Source organism: Penaeus japonicus, unplaced genomic scaffold (assembly GCF_977035675.1).
Source record: "Penaeus japonicus unplaced genomic scaffold, GWHDUDI00000001_assembly GWHDUDI00000006, whole genome shotgun sequence".
Taxonomy (NCBI): domain Eukaryota; kingdom Metazoa; phylum Arthropoda; class Malacostraca; order Decapoda; family Penaeidae; genus Penaeus; species Penaeus japonicus.
Window position 1 is genome coordinate 3,815,305 of NW_028234408.1, and position 20,000 is coordinate 3,835,304.

Below are 20,000 nucleotides of genomic sequence, written 5' to 3' on the forward strand. Positions count from 1 at the left end.
CTTTAGTGATGGACGTCAGGGTACATATATATACGATACCTTTAGGGTGGGGGGGATGCCAGTACGGGGAAAGGACCGCTATTAAGCATACCAGTCCATGGTATCGTGTTACCATTACCTCGGCGGAAGGGGGAGGAGGTGACCTAATCGACAGCTTCTTTGGATTTCTTGGTTAGACAGTAGGATAAAGAGAGAATTTGGTGATGGATTTGGATGAAGATATATGGGTGGGTTGGCCATGACCGATAAGTCAATTGTTTGTAAGATTTTTGCGGGTTTATCAGGATTGCATACTGGTCTAGGATCCAACGAAAGGATTCGTTATCAATGCGAAACATCATAGAAAATGGATCTGCTGGATTATATACCTTATTTTATATAGACACATAAATGTGGTAGACTTATGTATTTCAGCATTGGGTTTTGAGCGTCGGCGGAGGTGTTCGAGTTCCGAGGAGTTTTTTGGAGTCTAATTTATTGTTTTATGTCTTGTTATCTTATTATTAAAACCGTTATCATCTTTATTGCTACCATTATCAACATTATTGTCTTTTGTTATTAGGGCGACATTATTGCCTCTACTATTATAATAACTGCTACGATAATCGTCACTATTAGCGTCTTCACTACCATAAAGTATCACCATTACCAGCAGCATTACGTCACCATGGCAACAGAGCAGAAACGCGACTCCTAGCTGGAAGATAATCAGTCAAACCACATACGGTATTAAAAAGTTTTATTCCTTGTGGATCTTGATGGATAGGTTTGGGATGGGAGGGGGGGTGGGGGTGGAGGAGGGGGGAATGGGGGTTGGGGGGATGGGGGTGGGGTGGTATGGGGGAGGAGGGGGATGGGGTGGGGTGGTATGGGGGAGGAGGAGGAGGGATGTGGATGGGTGGTATGGGGGGAGGAGGAGGGGGGGATGGGGGTTGGCTGGTATGGGGGTGGAGGGAGAAGAGGGGAGGGGAGGGTATACGAATATCAAAGATGCTGCTGTTTTTTTCGGATTTCGCAGGTCACATGGTCAGATGGCCTTGTTTCAAAGTCGCTGTGAAAGGTCGATAGATGTTTAAGTTAGAGTGACCTTTTTTATCATGCTTGTTGTGGATTCTTTGGATGCACACACACGCTCACGTGCGCGCTCACGCTCATGCACACACACACGCACACGCACACGCACACGCACACGCACACGCACACGCACACGCACACGCGCACGCACACGCGCACACACACACACACACACACACACACATATATATATATATATATATATATATATATATATATATATATATATATACATACATACATACACACACACACAATGTATATGCGTGTGTGTTGGTGTATAATTATTCTGATACACCACCGTAACCAAAACAAAAGTGCCCTCGCGCCAAAGATAAATCCTGCCTCCCAGTGCCTGTTTTCTGCTGTAATCACGTTGGCATCCGTTTGAGCGTACGTAAGCAGGTTAATCTATTCAACCTTCTACAGAGAGAGAGTGAAAAATGCACAAATACTCTACGCTTTTCATGCGGTCAGGTACTTGCGCGAGTCTCATGCATACACGCTCACATGCATTCTTGTAGGGAGGAAAGGAAGCATTCTATACAGAATATTTTTATTTTTTATTATTATTTTTTTTTAATGGAATACAGAGGAAGGGGAAATTCTTATCTTTTGGATAAGAACTTGGTGGGAAATTGTAGGGGATTGTGACTATTGTTTAGATTAAGCTTTAAAATGACTGTACTGTTGAGCTTGTTTCTGTCACGCAGGAAGTGTTATTATCTCACATACACGTCATGTGTGTGTGTGTGTGAGTGTGTTTGTGTGTGTGTATGTATGTGTGTATGTATGTGTGTACATATACATACATACACACACACACACACACACACACACACACACACACACATAATACACATATATATATATATATAATATATATATATATATATATATATATTGGTGTGATGTGGTGTTGTGTGTGTGTGTGTGTGTGTGTGTGTGTGTGTGTGTGTGTGTATGTGTGTGTGTGTATGTGGTTGTGTGTTTAATATATTTATTATTATTTTAGTCCTATTCTCAAGGCCTTGGTTCAGTACGGACGCCAACTTTACTCTCTTGCCATTAAGTATAACCACCACGGAGTCGTAGATATATATATCTTTTATGTCTTTGAAAGATCCTTTTTGAGAGAAAGTTAACTTTTCTCGCCGCAGTTTAAGTGGGAGAAGCCACTTCTTGCGTGAGTTTCAAGAGAACTTTTAAGGCGCTCGGCTCGAATGAGTACGAGGCGCTCACTCTTTTCCCGTTCTTCATTCAAGACATTAGAGCATTTGGTTTAACACACACACACACACAACTCCTACTCTCCCCTCCAACTCCCACTCTCTTCCTCAACTCCTACTCTCTCTCTCCCCAACTCCCACTCCCTCTCCCTCCCCCAACTCCCACTCTCCCCTCCAACTCCTACTCTCCCTCCCCCACAACTCCCACTCCCCATCCCTCCAACTCCCCCTCCCCCCTACTCCAACTCTCCTCCCCAACTCCCACTCTCCCTCCCCCAACTCCCACTCTCCCTCCCCCAACTCCCACTCCCCCCCACAACTCCCACTCCCCCCAACTCCCACTCTCACCCCCAACTCCCACTCTCACCCCCAACTCCCCCCCAACTCCCACTCTCACCCCCAACTCCCCCCCAACTCCCACTCTCACCCCCAACTCCCACTCTCACCCCCAACTCCCACTCTCACCCCCAACTCCCACTCTCACCCCCAACTCCCCCCCAACTCCCACTCTCACCCCCAACTCCCCCCCAACTCCCACCCCCCACCAATCTTTATCAGATCAGCTGGTTTATTGGGCGGAAATGACCCGACATGTTAAGCAAAACCTTTTTGTTATCCCCCTTGTCAAGTGCCTGTCACGAACGCCGTGTCATGTCATGAAATGAAAGGAGGTAATGATCGTAGTGTGAGGTGTTCACCGTGCATGACGTCATTCGTGGCTCGAGATTTTTAAATTTTGTTTCGATTTATTTATTTTTTTATTGACTCTCTCTACTGAGGTTTTGGTATATTTGATGTATGGTTATGGCGTTATAGTAGGTTACTAATTTTGTAGGTACCATGGTTATATTTTCTAGTATATCACGTGAGATGATATAAGTAACGTCGATCTTTGTACCTCATGCTAGATGTCACATGTCACTCTTGATATGTATATATAGTGTTCGATTAGGTTCCTCGCTGAAAAATTCTATTTGATTGAATTTCTTCTGCATTAGATGTTGCACCGACCTGCTAGTACAACCCCATAACCAAGCCCAATTCTCGGGCTCACAATATCGCACTGTCTTCATCTTCTAACCTAACTTAACCTAAGCTAAGCTAAGCTAATCTATCCAAACATTCAAGTTAGTCAAGAGGTTCTGTTAGTGTCTAAGAGTCTTGCAAGAGGTGTTCTTTCTGTCTGTATTCATACTTGTTTATCTTATGTTTATGTCGCTGTGCACGATCATGCTTACGAGTTGCAACATGCGGCGGTATCCTCGTAGAATGAACAACTCCGTCCTTTTCGGTGATATGCTGTTATTACGATATAATTCGCAATATTTCCAGCCTCTTTATCGAGTGTGTTCAGAACGGGGAGAAGAACGCTTTACGAGTCGTTCATAAATGGCTTATGGACCTCGATTTAATATGAATTCTGTGTCTAGAAGCACTCATAATAGCACCCCCTTCTACTACAGGTTGCAAGGATCCATCAGTGTTGCATTCAAGACGCCCATTGAGTTTTGAGACGCTCAATTGATAGTTGCAAGGGCATAGTGCTTCAGTGTAGGAGTGGGTGACAGCGCCTTTTCTTAAGGGCACTTGCATAAGATAGGCTTAATGCTGACGCTTTTCATGGTGGGGGGAGGGAGGGTGGGGGGATGGAGCCAGCGTGTGGACTCTTACGTATGGCCATATTCAGTTGGGGTATATATTTCCACATTACTTACAGCCAAGAGCTTGATAATTGAGTGGTATTGACGTTCATGGTTGGCTTTACCGTTTAGTATTTTGAGGGAGGAGTTCTCTAAATGCTTCAAAACCAAATATTATATCGGTAGCCTGCTTTAGTGAAATATGTCCTCTCGCACATACAGGAAGTTCAGTATGGCATCCCTCTCCTCGGGTGTAATGCCAAACATGGCGTGCGTGGTCCGTAGAGTTGTGATCACCGCTGCTGCTACTACTGCTATAGAATCTAATGGAAAGATGAGCTGTTCCGAGGGTGATCCCCCCCGCCCATCAGATAAATGGACTGGGCGGACCTGGTCCTGATTCCAAAGATTGGGATGCGAGGGAAGAAAGAATAAAAAAAAGAAAAAAAGAAGGGAAAATGGAAAGAAAAAAGAATATCATTAACGTTGTATTTATTTGCGATTACACATCGTCGAAGCTCGTGCCATTAAATATTTCCCAAGTGCGTAGTTTGCCCAGCGAATTATTTTATTCCGCCAGCTCATTAATTAACGCTCTACTGTGTGTCTGATGTGCATTTTTTATTTATTTTTTATACTCTCTCTCTCTCCTCGAAAATGCTGAATATTTCCCTCGGTACGACGATGGAATTACTCTGTGGTATTGCAACCTGCAACCATGATGCAATTTCAACGCCATTAAGTTAAAGAGAAAGAGAGAAGCATGGAGGGATGGCGAGTATAAGATAGTATTACTTAAGACTTAAATGCTCTTTAAAAGATTGTGAATGAGAATTTTCAAAAGTGAAAAAAAGAGGGAGAGAGAGGAGGGGGGACGGGGGGAGGGGGGAGGGGAGAGTGATGTTCGCTTTCAGTGCTTGAGGATTTGTTCTGTATTAATGTTGTTGTTAATTAAATGTTATTGTTGTTATTTTTGTTAATGTTTTTGTAGTTATTGCTGGTTTTGTTTGTGTGATGTAATGTGTCGGGGATAATTATTCTTTTGTTATTGTTATTATCATTATTCTTAGTAGTAGTAGTAGTATATTGTTATTGTTATCATTACTGCTCTTGTTCTTGTTGTCATCATCATCATCATCATCGTTATTGTTGTTGTTAACTGCTTATATCAGATTTCTTTCGAAGATAGACAATTTAGATATGGACGCCACTTTTGATGTGCTTCCAATCCCTTTTACATAAACATAAAGACGTTTTGGCATCCTTCACAATGCATCTATTTAAGTGAACGGAAACCAAAAGTTCAGAAATAGACCTAATAGATCTAATACATTATATTGTATCTTCCTAATTGTAATCATAATTAGAGGTAATTAGAAGAACTGTGACCTATCCTGAGAAAAAAATCTAATACATTATATTGTATCTTCCTAATTGTAATCATAATTAGAGGTAATTAGAAGAATCGTTGTCTGTCCGATTCAGATATGTTTTTAAACTGACGTGCATTGGTATGAATAATCACTAATTACGTTAGAAAAGTGGTAATATAAATATAAATATATATTTTTTTTATTCGGTGTGAATTTGACATTCAGTTTTTAATTAGTAATGTTTTTTTTTTAGGTAGGAAGTTGGTGTATGATATAACAAACCGATGACTGATTACGCATTCGAATTATGCATATTAATCAACTTCTGAATTTACTGCTACGTTGCCATTTTATTGCAGTGTTTATGGGCTCATCTGGTGTGCAATTAGGCCCGGGTGCCTCTCTGTAGCCCTGGCTCTAACCTGATTTACCTTTGACCTAATCCTGGATTGGATGGGTTCTTTCCTTCACGCTAACTCTGATTTATGTGCAATTGCAGACCGGTGGGTTGCCTCACCGACTCTTCTCGCTTTGACAGGAGTGGCAGTGTTGTTTTTTTCTCCACTTGTTTTTTTGAATTTACCTTAACGGATGTGCGCGTATGAGGATCCTTACATGCATATATATACCCACACACACCTACATACCTACATGCCCTCGTACATACCTACACACCTACATACCCTCATACATACCTACATGCCCCTACTCATACTTACTTACCCTCACACATACCTACATACCCCCCATACACACATACAACCCCCACAACTCCCCCCCCCCATCCCCACTCTCCCCCCCCCCCCCCAACTCGCACTTTCCTCCAACCTCCACCTCCCCCCCCCTTAACCTCCTCCTCCCTCCCCCACTCCCACTCTCCCCCCCCCCACCTCGCACTTTGCCCTTACTCATACTTACTTACCCCCACACATACCTACATACCCCCCATACACACATACAACCCCCACAACTCCCACTCCCCATCCCCAACTCCCAATCTCCCCCCCCCTAACTCCCACTTTCCCTCAACTCCCACTCTCCCCTCCCAACTCCCACTCCCCATCCCCAACTCCCCCCCCCCCCCCCCCCCCAACTCCCACCACCCACGAACCGCCCCCCCCAGATCAAACATACCTCCAACAACCTGCACCCAATGACCCCGAAATCCCACAGCTGAGCGAACTCACACACCCTTACCCCCCTCCCCCTCCCTCTCCCCCCCTTCCCCCTCCCTCCCAAAGGAACCAAGTTGCAACGGAACATTTCTTCCCCAAATCCGGTCTTTTGGGTTCCGTCTTCGAGGGTCGGGTGGGCGGTGTGGTGTACCGTCTTTGGTGAAGAAAGACTGGTAGGGGAGTCTTCTTCTTCTTCTTCTTCTTCTTCTTCTTCTTCTTCTTCTTCTTCTTCTTCTTCTTCTTCTTCTTCTTCTTCTTCTTTTTTTTTTCTTGGGGGGGGGGGGTTCTCGATGTTGTGATCGGCTTGTGATGAGGTTGTGAGGTTTTCGGGGGTGGAAGGTGGGGGTTGGGGGGCAGGGCGTGTGGGTATAGGTATGATTTTTATTCATTTTATTCGTCTGTGTTCTTTTAGTTTAGTAACTTAAGTACCTAATTTTCATGGTAACTCAAATAACTCATTTTTATGGTAAATCAGATACTTTAATTTTATGGTAACTTATACTGTATACCTCATTTTCATTGAAACTTGAATACCTCATTTTCATGGTAACTTAAATACCCCACTTTCATGATTAAGATAAATACCTCATTTTCATGATAACTTGAATACCTCATTTTTGTGATAACTTTCATACCTCACTTTCTTGGTAACATAAATACCTCACTTTCATGGTAACTTATATGCTTCATTTTCATTGAAACTTGAATACCTAATTTTCATGGTAACATAAATACCTCACTTTCATGGTAACACAAATACCTCACTTTCATGGTAACTTAAACACCTCACTTTCATAGTAACTTAAACACCTCATTTCCATAGGAATCCATATACTTGACACTAATGCCTTTTTATTTTTTCTCCTTCTTCAGGTGAGTACTGACGCTACAACCTACTGTCTCAGGTCTTCACTGGCGCCGCTGTGAGGTGACCGAAGGCCGCACGAAATCCAGTGAGTTATTTTTTATTAATTAATAGACAGAGGGTGTTCCTCTCGATGTTTCCGTACACACGAATTCCTTAATTTAAAAAACACATTTCTTCAGAAGCTTCCTTCGCCATACAAATACACTCGCTTAAGGAAAGAATTACTATATGTCCTGTGGAAAAAGGTAAATGCTAAGAATAATACTAATAAAAAAGGTAAATGCAAGGAATAATGATAATAAAAAAAGGTAAATGCAAAGAATAATAATAATAAAAAAGGTAAATGCAAAGAATAATGATAGTAAAAAAAGGGTAAATGAAACAAAAATAAAATAAAAATAAAGATAAACAGATTTCCGTAATGCTTTCAAGTCTGTTTGGGGGGATGGGGTTGGGGAGGGGGGGTTAGAGGAAATCCTGGTTGTGGGCGTAGGCAGACAAACAAACGTAAACCACACAGCGTGAAGTGTCAGTTTAGTGTTTCCATCGACCGGACACCAACGCCGGTCGGGTGTATGTATACATCCCCCTCCCCACCCTCACCCCTATTCCCCTCCCCACCCTCACCCCTATACCCCTCCCCACCCTCACCCCCTATTCCCCTCCCCACCCTCACCCCTATTCCCCTCCCCACCCTCACCCCCTATTCCCCTCCCCACCCTCACCCCTATTCCCCTCCCTACCCTCACCCCTATTCCCCTCCCTACCCTCACCCCTATTCCCCTCCCTACCCCACCCTCAACCCAATTTCCCTCCCAACCCTCACCCCTATACCCCTCCCCACCCTCACCCCAATTCCCCTTCCCCCTACCCCCCCTTCCCCCTTTTGTTTCTATATTTAGCACCGAATGGGTTGTTTGGATAAGACTTACGCCTATGAGTCTTTGTGCTCAGACTATTTACAAATAACAATGCCGTGAGAATGGACGCTAAAAGAAGGTTCTTCAGTAATGGGTTTCCGTTATCTCTCCAGTTTGTATTTAATTTTCTCGAAGCCATTTAAAGAAAGATAAAATATTTATTTTGTTTTGTTTTTCGTTATTTTCGGTGTTGTTGTTTTTTTTTCAACTTCAGGCACACTTTCACACGAATAGAAAAAAAAGGCGCAACGGGTTTTAGACGCATTCTATACACGTGCAAAAAAAGAAAAAAAAACAAACAAACAAACAAACAAAAAAAAAACAATAAAAGAAAAGAAAAGAAAAAAAGAATAAATTAATCATAATGATACAATTTTAACATCATCTATTTCATACTATCAATATCAGATAATCATCCAAACTGAAAAATATATACCAAATGAAAGATTAAAAAAAGAAAAAAAATCTTTTGAAAACCTTCTGTAATAAAAAAAAAAAAATAAAAAAAGTTATATCCCTTGCCCCCTTTCTAAGACGTGTTATTGTCTCAGCATCAGTCAAGCAGATCCCACAGCTTAGAAAGACACGGGAAGCTTAGTTTCCTCCAATAACTCCTCATAGGTCTGCTGTCGTCCGCAAAGCTTATGGGAGTCACCTGAATTTAAGAAAAAAGAAAGAAAAAAAAAAGGATAGAAAGAAAGAAAAAAAAAAACATGGTGAGGAAAGGAAGGAAAAATAGGGTTTTATTTTTTGTATTGTGGTGAGAAAAAAAAAAACATTGTTAGGAAAAGAAGAAAAAGAAAGAAAGGTTTTATTTTTTTTGTATTGTGGTTGTGTGTTTTGTTCTTGTGTGTATTGATCTATTTTGATTAGATAGAATCGCGTATTCTGTTCATGTATTAAGGAATTTGAAAGCTGAATAAATTAATAAATGATAAAAAATCTATTTAATGATAGATAATCCATTCATTATTTATTATAGGTTTATCTATTTCGAAAAAAGGGATTTGCTTATTTTATTTCTACATTGAAGGATAGAAAAGAGTATTTTATCGGTGGATTGATCTATTTCATTATACCAATCAAAATAAAATCGTTATTTTACCTGATTTGATAAACGAAATAATGTTCTCTACAAAATCCCCATAATTCACTCGACATGTATGTTAATTAACATTTTCATTAATATCAACATGTCTTCATCAACAAAGCAAAATAATAAAAGCAAGGAATAAATAGTTTCCACGTCTCCTCGGCCCTAGATTAGTTCCAGAAAGGAGAGATATGCAAATTACTCCCATCTCGGGTTAGGCGGCGTGTTACCTATATATTACAATTATTCTAATTTCGCGGTGTGTGTTTCTCTCTCTCTCTCTCTTTCTATTTCTTTCTTTCTCTATCTTTTTCTTTCTCTCTTTCTTTCTCTCTGTTTCTTTCTTTCTCTCTTTCTCTATCTCTTTCGCTCTTTCTCTATCTCTTTCGCTCTTTCTCTCTCTCTCTCTTTCTCTCTTTCTCTCTCTCTTTCTCTCTCTCTCTCTCTCTCTCTCTCTCTCTCTCTCTCTCTCTCTCTCTCTCTCTCTCTCTCTCTCTCTCTCTCTCTCCATCTCCCTCTCCCTCTCCCTCTCCCTCCCCCTCCCTCACCCTCCCAGTCCCTCCCCTCCCTCTCCCTCCCCTCTCCCCCTCCCTCTCCCTCTCCCTCCCCTTCTCCCCCTATCCCATCATCCCTTTCTCTTACTCCATCTTTCCTCTACCTGCGAGTTTTCCCCACCCCCCTTTTGAAACGAAGAAAGACAAACGATCTCCCGCATCCGAGCTCCGCGAGAGAGCCAGCGAGCGAGCGAGCGAGGGGCACCGACCGACCCGACCCGACCGACCGAATGGCTGGTCAACAGATGGCGGGCGAATCGCGTTGATTTTGTCTTGTGTCTCGTCTCGCCGAGTTGGAGGTTGTTGGAGGTCTCACGTTTGAGGGAGTTGGGTGGGTGTGTGGGGGTGTGGGGGTGGGGGTGTGTTGGGGTGTGGGTGTGTAGGGGTGTGGGTGTAGGAGGGTAGGGATGTGTGGGTTTAGGGGTGTGGGAGGGTAGGGGTGTGGGAGGGTAGGTGGGTAGGTGTGTGGGTTTGTGGGTGTAGGAGTGTGGGGATGTGTGGGTGTGTAGGGATGTGTGGGTGATAGTGTAATGTGGGATTGAGGTGGGTGTGTGGGTGTGGGAGTGTTGGATTTTGGATATGGGTTGGATTGTGGGTGGTGGTGTGGGAGATGGGTTGTGGGTGTAAGGTGTGGGTCTTGGTTGGGGTGCATGGGAGCGATGGTATGGGTGTGGGTGTGTGGGTGTTTATGTGGTGGAGGTGGGTGGGTGGGTTTTGGTTGGGGGGTGAGTGGTGGGGGGGGGGGGGCGTGAGATATAGAAGGACGTACCCCAAACTGCACCAATCAGAGGAGCGTTAATATCCCTCCCTGTAATCTCTCTCTCTCTCTCTCTCTCTCTCTCTCTCTCTCTCTCTCTCTCTCTCTCTCTCTCTCTCTCTCTCTCTCTCTCTCTCTCTCCCTCCCTCCCTCTCCCTCTCTCTCCCTCTCTCTCTTTCCCTCTCACCTCTCTCCCTCTCCCCTCCCCTTTCTCTCTCTCTCATTCTCCTTCCCTCCCTCCCTCTCCCTCTCTCTCTCTCCCTCTCCCCCTCCCTCTCCCTCTCCCTCTCCCTCTCCCTCTCCCTCTCTCCCTCTCCCTCTCTCCCTCTCTCTCTCGCCGGCTTGTCACCATCTAGTCAGTCCGGCTTCTATTGATTTGCGATAAGCAGAGGAAATAGTCATTTTCAGGATCCATGATGACTGGTTGACTGGCTGGTTGACTGGCTGGTTGACTGGCTGGTTGACTGGCTGGTTGACTGGCTGGTTAGCTGGTTGGCTGAATCAGCAGTCAGTCCTTCAAAGAGCTTGGCTTCAAGTTGGAACCAGACCTTTGAGGAGAAGGCAAGGAGGGGAAGGTGAGGAGGGGGAAGATGAGGAAGGGAAGGAGGAGGATGAGGAAGGAGGAGGAAGATGAGGAAGGAGGAGGAAGATGAGGAAGGGAAGGTGAGGGAGGAGGAGGAGGAAGATGATGATGAGGAAGGGAAGGAGGGGAAGGAGAAAATGAGGGTGAGATGAAAAAGGAGAGAAAATGAGGGGGAGAAAGAGAAGGTAAAGAAGATGATGGGGGGAGGAGGAAAATGAGAAGAAGGTTAGAGGAAATAGAAGGAAAAGGAGATGAAAAAAATGAGGAGGAAGAGAAAGAGAAGGATAGAGGAGGGAGATGAAAAATAAGCGAAAATGAGGAGAAGGAGAAGGAGAAGAAGGCGAAGAGGGGGAGAGGAAGGAGAAGGCAAAGAGAAAGAGAAAAGGTAGGAAAAAGGAAGAAGACGATGATAAGAAGAAGGAGAAAAAGAAGAAGAAAAAGAAGGAGGAGGAGGAGGAGACTGGAGAAGAAGAAGAAGAAGAAGAAGAAGAAGAAGAAGAAGAAGAAGAAGAAGAAGAAGAAGAAGAAGAAGAAGAAGAAGAAGAAGAAGAAGAAGAAGAAACTGAAGAAGAAGAAGAAAAGATGGAAGAAGTAGTAGAACGAGAACGAGTACCACCTTCGAGGATAACCTTCAAGAATGACCTTCAAGGATGACCTTTCGCCGCCGTCGACACATCCTTCATCTCCTTCGCATTTGTCACTTCGTCATCTCAAGTGTCAAAGTCATTCTTGTATCCGGGTGTCTAGTTAAAAATTCACGGAGTCATTACCTCGACCCATTGTTTTTTTTTTTTTTTTTTTTGTTTTTTTTTGTTTTTTTTTTTTTTTCCATGACAGGCAATATTATGACATCGTTTTCATATCATGTCGTCACTTTGTTCTCATGTCATGACGTCATTGCGTTGTCTTTCTGGTGAGGCTGTGGTTGGCTGCCTCTTGATTGACATCCCCCTTTTTTTTTTTAAGGACAATTTCATCTGCCTTTGATAGCTTTCCTTTTGATTTTGATGATTCATTAATTGATTTGTCTGACCGATAGGATGTCTTTGTCTCTCCTTATAATTATCATTATTATTATTTTTTATTTTTTTTTATTTTTTTTTTTACATATAGGAGTGATATTGCAATTGAAATGCGTTGCAGATTTATGGCAGCGGTCTACATATTATTTTTCCCCTTTGTTCTTGTGTGTTTTCCTGTGTGTTTTTCCCTTTGTTCTTGTGTGTTTTTCTGTTGTTTTTTTCCCTTTGTTCTTGTGTTTTTCTGTTGTTTTTTTCCCCTTTGTTCTTGTGTGTTTTCCTATTGTTTTTTCCCTTTGTTCTTGTGTGTTTTCCTATGTGTTTTTCCCTTTGTTCTTGTGTGTTTTCCTATTGTTTTTTCTCTTTGTTCTTATGTGTTTTCCTATATTTTTTTCCTTTGTTCTTGTGTGTTTTCCTGTTTTGTTTTTTCCCTTTGTTCTTGTGTGTTTACCTATTGTTTTTCCCTTTGTTCTTGTGTGTTTTCCTATATTTTTTTCCTTTGTTCTTGTGTGTTTTCCTGTTTTGTTTTTTTCCCTTTGTTCTTGTGTGTTTACCTATTGTTTTTCCCTTTGTTCTTGTGTGTTTTCCAATTGTTTTTTCCCTTTGTCCTTGTGTGTTTTCCTATGTTTTTTCCCTTTGTTCTTGTGTGTTTTCGTATGTTTTTTCCCCTTTGTTCTTATGTGTTTTCCTATGTTTTTTTCCCTTTGTTCTTGTGTGTTTTCCTATTGTTTTTTCCCTTTGTTCTTGTGTGTTTACCTATTGTTTTTCCCTTTGTTCTTGTGTGTTTTCCTGTTTTGTTTTTTCCCTTTGTTCTTGTGTGTTTACCTATTGTTTTTCCCTTTGTTCTTGTGTGTTTTTCTGCTGTTTTTTCCCTTTGTTCTTGTGTGTTTTCCTATTGTTTTTTTTCCCTTTGTTGTGTTTTCCTATGTTTTTTTTTTTTTTTTTTTTTTTGGGGGGGGGGGCTTTGGGGTCCGTGTAGTTTTTTTTTTTTTACCTTTTTATGTCCTTATTACTTTCTCCTGTCGTGTCGCCATTGCTCAGGGAAGCGGAAGAGATTGAGGTGTTAAGAAAGGGAGAGAGAGGGAGAGGGAAAGAGAGGGGTAAGGAGAGCGCAAAGGAGAAAGAGGGAGAGGGAAAGAGAAAGAGAGGGAAAGAGAGAGGGAGAGGGAGAAGGAAAGAGAAATAGAGAGGGATAGAGGAAGAGAAAGAGAGAGGGAGAGGGAGAGGGAAAGAGAAATAGAGAGGGGGAGGGAAAGAGAAAAAGAAAGAGAAATAGAGAGGGAGAGAGGAAGAGAAAGAGAGGGAGAGAGGAAGAGAAAGAGAGGGAAAGAGAAATAGAGAGGGATAGAGGAAGAGAAAGAGAGAGGGGGAGGGAGAGGGAGAAGGAGAGGGAAAGAGCGAAGAAGAGGGAAAGAAAGAGAAAGAAAAACAGAGAAACAGACAGGCATACAGACACACAAACAACCATAGACATAGAAACCTAAAATACATGTAAATATAGATAGACAGATAGATAGATAATTAGATAGATAGATAGACATCCGCACGGCATCTCCCGAAGCATCTTTGGCGGAAGCTGCGCGGTCTGGCGATGAGAGGGGGGAGGGGGTAGGCTCGGGACCGGCGCGGAATCACGGGCGTTTTTCTGTACCCGTTCTCGGATAAGCGGCCGTCGCGGGTGTTTCCGGGAAGCTGGTGTGGTATTTGATTTTCAAAGGCCTTTTAGAGGCTGTCTTAATTAAGGGAGATCGAGGTGGGTTTTAGCTGTTGATTGATTTATTTATTTTTTTTTTTATTTTTATTTTTTTTTTTTTTTTGGTATAAGTAAGAGTCTCGGTGGCTGGAGCCTCATTGCTTTTGTCATTGTTATTGTTGTTGTTGTATTTTTTTATATGATTATCTTTATTATCTTTATTTTGATTATCGTTATCATTATTTCTTTAACATTATTGGTATGATTTTTGGTATCATTGTTATTATTATTATTATTGTTATCATCATCATCATCATCATCATCATCATTACCAATCATTTAAAATCGGAAAAAGGAGGAGGAGATGCAACAAAAACAGAAAGAACAATCTCGAACGAGAGAGAGAGAGAGAGAGAGAGAGAGAGAGAGAGAGAGAGAGAGAGAGAGAGAGAGAGAGAGAGAGAGAGAGAGAGAGAGAAGAGAGAGAGAAAGAAGAACAAGTCCAAAGAAAACTTGAAGTTTAGATAGAGTGTGGTAGTTTTCGAGAGATAGCGAAGAAAAAAAGTTAAAAAAAAAAGTATATAAAAAGAGAGAGAGAGAGAGAAATGTGTGGTAGGTGGCCCTTCTGGCTTCCTACCTGGCCAAGATGATCAATAGCAGGACGAGTGGCGCCTCCCCATCACCCCCTCCCTCCTCCCCCCCTCCGCCCTCCCCTTTCCGCACTCCTCCCTCCTCCCTCCTCCCTCCTCCCTTCCCTTTCTGCCCTCCTCCTTCCTCCCGCCGCCCTCCTCCCTCCCCTTTCCGCCCGCCGCCCTCCTCCCTCCCTCCGCCCTCCTTCCCTCCTCCCCTTTCCGCCCTCCTCCACCCTCTCCTTCCTCCTCCCTCTTCCCTCCCCCCTCTTCCCTCCCTCCTTCCCCTCCTCCTTTCTCCCTCCTCCCTCCTCCCCTCCCCCCCTCCCTCCTCCCTCCTCCTTCAACCCTCTCCCCCTCCCCCTTCCTCTTTCTCTGCGCCGCACCCAGCCTCTCTATTGGGAGGGGAGGGAAAATGAGGGGGGGAGGGTAGTGGAGGGAAGGGGGTATAATGGAGGGAGTGAAGGTAAAAAGTGGGAGAGGTGGAGGTAGTGGAGGAAAGTGGAGGGAGAGAAGGGGGTATTGGGGGGAAGTGGAGGGAAGTGGAGGGAGAGAAGGGGGTAGTGGAGGGAAGTGGAAGGAGGGAAGGGGAGGGAGAGAAGTGAGGAAAGCGGAGGGAATGGAAGGGAAAGGCGGTAGTGAAGGGAAGTGAAAGGAGAGAAAGGGGTAGTAGAGGGAAGTAGAGGGAATAGGGGGGGGAGAAGGAGATAGTGGAAGGAAAGAGGAAAGGTGGACGAGAGGGAATAATGGGTCAAAGAGAGAGAGAGAGAAGAAAAAGTCGAAGGGAAGAGGGAGAGAACGAATAAGAGGGAGGGAGAGGGGGACGTAAGAACTTTCGAATGGCTATGGGAGAGGGGGAGTGCAGGGAGGAGAAAGAGAGAGATCGAGAGAGTTGAAGGAAGGGAAGGGAGAGGGAGAGGGAGAGGGAGAGGGGCAGAGTATGAGTTAGGCTCCAGAGAGGCTAGATTAATGGAGTGGTGTTTGAGGGAGGGAAAGAAGGAGGCTGGAGGGTCGGGGAGAGAGAGGGAGAGAAAGGGAGAGGGAGAGGAAGAGAGAGAGAGAGAGAGAGAGAGAGAGAGAGAGAGAGAGAGAGAGAGAGAGAGAGAGAGAGAGAGAGAGAGAATGAGAGGGTCTTGGGACTCGTGGTTGGAGGAAGGTGACTATTAGGTGAAGGCAAAGTGAAAGAGGGAGAGAGAGAGAAAATAAGAAAAAAGATAGAAAGATAATGAAAATGAGAAAGAAGAAATGAAGAGGAAAAAAGGAGGAGCAGACAGACAGACAGACAGACAGACAGGCATCATAGACAGACAGATTGAGACACAGACAGACAGACAAACAGACAATCTAACAGACACATAGACGGACATTGGCAGTGCAGACAAAAAAGAAAGAAAGAAGCAAACAAACAAACAAACAATAACAGATTGATGAAAAGTTCCAATCCCAGAGAAACAGCTGGCGGATAATACTCGAGAGTCGAGGACAGTCGAGGGCGAGTGGAGGACGAGTGGAGGACAAGAAACTAGCCGAAGGTAATGCGCGTGGAAGTGGGATGGTCTTTGGAATTTTGTCTCAAGGAAAAAGAAAAAAAAAAAAAGAAAGAAAGAAAAAATATCGTTTCCCGAATGGTGTGTTGAAATGTAGAATGGTCAGGTGGGAGAATTTTAAGAATGGCGGGATTTTGATGCGTGTGTTCTCTGCCTGTCTCTCTCTCTCTGTGCGATGCCTCTCTCTTTGATTTCCTTGTTGCTGTGTCATTTTTGTTGTTGTTGTCCCTTCCCCTCCTTTGGTTTCTCCCTTTCTCTTTTTCTCTCTCTTTTTCCGTTCTCTATTCTCTTTCTCTCTCTTTCTTTTTTTCTCTCTCTCTATCTTTTCTCTCTCTCTCTCTCTCTCTCTCTCTCTCTCTCTCTCTCTCTCTCTCTCTCTCTCTCTCTCTCTCTCTCTCTCTCTCTCTCTCTCTCTCTCTCTCTCTCTTTCTCTCTCTCTCTCTCTCTCTCTCTCTCTATTTCTCTCTCTCTCTATCTATCTATCTATCTATCTATCTATCTTTATATATATATATATATATATATATATATATATATATATATATATATATATATCGCTATCTATCTCTGTATATTGATCTATCTATCTATCCATCTATCGCCTAACAACTCCAGAAGCAAAGACCAAAGACCCACCTCAAAAATTGAAAGCAATAACGATAAAATCACTTCGTGCAAAAGGGGCACATGTGGCCGTTGTGGAATGGATTTAAAAAAAAGGAAAAAGACCGTTGAGATATGACTTCATTACGTCGAGGTTGCCCATTGTCACAGGCAGGCAGGGCGGGTGGGCAGGCAGGCAGGGAAGGCAGGCAGGCAGGGAAGGCAGGCAGGCAGGCAGGGAAGGCAGGCAGGCAGGGAAGGCAGGCAGGCAGGCAGGGAAGGCAGGCAGGCAGGGAAGGCAGGCAGGCAGGGAAGGCAGGCAGGGAAGGCAGGCAGGCAGGGAAGGCAGGCAGGCAGGCAGGGAAGGCAGGCAGGCAGGGAAGGCAGGCAGGCAGGGAAGGCAGGCAGGCAGGCAGGCAGGCAGGCAGGCAGGCAGGCAGGCAGGTAGGCTAATAATAAACATATGAATTAAGAGTTTTATCTTTTTCTCCCTCTCCCTCTTTCCATCCTCCCTTTCTTCCTTCCTCCCTCCTTCCCTCCCTCCCTCCCTCCCTCCCCCCCCTTCTCTACGCCATCCCTTCCTCTCCCGCCCACCCACTTAACACCCTCCTCTCCTTCTCTCTCTCCCTCTCCCTCTCTGCGTCCGTATCCCACGTTGCTTAACGGGTCAATATTTGTCTTTCTGAAATGATCCGAGAAGGAGAGACAAAAAATGAAAAATAAAAATAACAGGATCTCTCTCTCTCTCTCTCTATCTATCTATCTCTATCTCTCTCTCTCTCTCTCTCTCTCTCTCTCTCTCTCTCTCTCTCTCTCTTTCTCTCTCTCTTTCTCTCTATCTATCTATCTATCTATCTTCCTCTCGCCCTCCCTTCCCCTCCCCTCCTCTCCCTCCCTTCCCTCCTTCCCTTCCCTCCCTCCCTTCCCTCCCTCCCCTCCTCCCTCCCTCCCTCCCTTCCCTCCCTCCCCTCCTCCCTCCCTCCCGTCCCCTCCCTCCTCCTCCCTCCCTCCCCCCCCTCCTCCTCTCTCCCTCCCTCCCTCCCTCCCTCCCTCCCTCCCCTCCCTCCCTCCCTCCCTCCCTCCCTCCCTCCCTCCCTCCCTCCCTCCCTCCCTCCCCCCCTCGGCCGACGCCTGAGCGGGCTTCCCTCCGCCCATCGCCCGGCTGCGCGCAAAGCCTAAGTCGCTCCCGATCTATTATTCAGGTTGCAGTGCTTTGCAACAGGTCCGGGCAGGATGTTGACTTACTTTTAATTCGGATGGATATTCCAGCGGGGGTGTTGTCGGTCGGTCGGTCGGTCGGTCGGCCGACGCCGTCTTTCGCTCTGTTCTCTCTCTTTCTCTCTTTCTCTTTCTCTCTCTCTCGCTTTCTCTCTCTCTCTCTTCCGTTCTTCTTCTCCCTCGGTCTCTGTCTCTCTTTATGTCTGATGTCTGACCGTTTGTCTGCCTATCTCTCTCTCTCTCTCTCTCTCTCTCTCTCTCTCTCTCTCTCTCTCTCTCTCTCTCTCTCTCTCTCTCTCTCTCTCTCTCTCTCTTTCTCTCTCTCTTCCGTTCTTCTTCTCGCTCGGTCTCTGTCTCTCTTTATGTCTGATGTCTGTCCTTTTCTCTCTCTCTCTCTCTGTCTCTCTCTCTCTCATATATATATATATATATATATATATATATATATATATATATATATATATATATATATATATATATATATATGTTTATGTATATATGTATGTATGTATGTATCGAGCGTGCTTCTAATCTTTGTGTTTTCGTCGTTTTGAGGGAAAATACAGTAGTCTTTCCGTACGTGACTTCGGCTCGTTTTCCTGGCGGGAGCTCAGCCTTTTTCCCTCTCGCTGGAGGTACAGTTTCGCCGTACGTGCTGCCTTCTGGGAACAAAACTCCTTCGTACCCTGATGTTCCAGACGGAGCTGTTAACGACGGCACCGCGAGAGCACGAGCAGTGAGGGCGTGCAGCACGTGCCGGCTCGCTTTCTCACTAGACTAAGGCGGGCGTAGTAACCTAAGCTAGAGTACGGCAGGACTGGGTGCTGGCTTGATTGTACGTAGCTTCTCCTAGATGACGCTTTCATTCGGTCGAACAGGTGTTGGGATGGATCCACTTGTGTCGGAACACCTGTATCCGAACATCTGTATTCGTATAACCTGTATCCGAACATTTGTATCCGTATAACCTGTATCCAAACACCTGTATTCGTATAACCTGTATCCAAACACCTGCATCCGAATACCTGTATCTGAACACCTGTATTCGTATAACCTGTATCCGAATACCTGTATCCGAACGCCTGTATTCGTATAACCTGTATCGGAATACCTGTATCCGAACACCTGTATTCGTATAACCTGTATCCGAATACCTGCATCCGAACACCTGCATCCGAATACCTGTATCCGAACACCATCCAAACACCTACATACGAACACCTGTATTCGTATAACCTGTATCCGAACACCTGCATCCAAACACCTGTATCCGAAAACTTACATCTAAATACCTGCATCCGAACACCTGTCCTCCCAATACCTGTCTCCGAATACCTGTTTCCCAACACCTGCACCCGAACATCTGTATCCGAATACCTGTTATTTCTTGACTTAATTTCGAGCTGTAGTTAATGGAGCTGAAGCTTTAAATCCGGCTCGTGTTGTGGCTTCAGGAATTCGAGCTTTCATCTGGTTGGGAGTTTTGTGGTTGCTCGTGTGTTATTTTGGTTGTTGATCTGTTGTGTTTGTTTGATTTATTGTTTGTTGCACACACACACACACACACAAAACAAACACACACACACACACATACCCATTTACTATCCACATCCGACCTATAAACTTACATAAGCCTAGAATACCATCACATGTTCTAGATATCTATATGTAGGCGGGGACTTGAAGCTATATATAATCTTTACATTACCTTCTGCGGCGTTTCTTTGATGGGCGTCTCGATCCCCGCCCACGTCAGCAGCGCTAGCCGGACGTTACGAAGGTCCCGGATGAGTAGAAATAGTCGACAGTCCAAGTTGCTTTTATTTGATGTGTGTCTATGTGTGTATATGTATATATATTTTTTTTTCTTTCTTTCTTCTCTTTTTATTTATTTATTTATTTGTTTATTTTTTAGAGGGGGGAGGGTGATATTTCTGATGTGTGTCTATGCGTATATATATATATTTTTTTTTTTTCGTTCTTTCGTTTTCTTTTTCTTTTTTCTTTTTTTATTTATTTCTTTTA

The 20,000-nt window shown here is 44.2% G+C and overlaps 2 protein-coding genes across 2 annotated transcripts in view; both read left to right on the plus strand.

The window, feature by feature from the left end:
* The window catches only part of LOC147471636 (uncharacterized), a 240,873-nt gene extending 233,372 nt beyond the window's left edge, over positions 1-7,501 (plus strand). Inside the window, exon 3 of the mRNA XM_086537579.1 lies at positions 7,365-7,501. Coding sequence (XP_086393705.1) covers positions 7,365-7,368 — 4 coding nt within the window. The 3' untranslated portion in view covers positions 7,369-7,501. The remainder of the gene's footprint in view (positions 1-7,364) is intronic.
* The window catches only part of LOC122246318 (uncharacterized), a 265,271-nt gene that overhangs the window by 112,467 nt on the left and 132,804 nt on the right, over positions 1-20,000 (plus strand). The gene's annotated exons all lie outside the window — the stretch shown is intronic.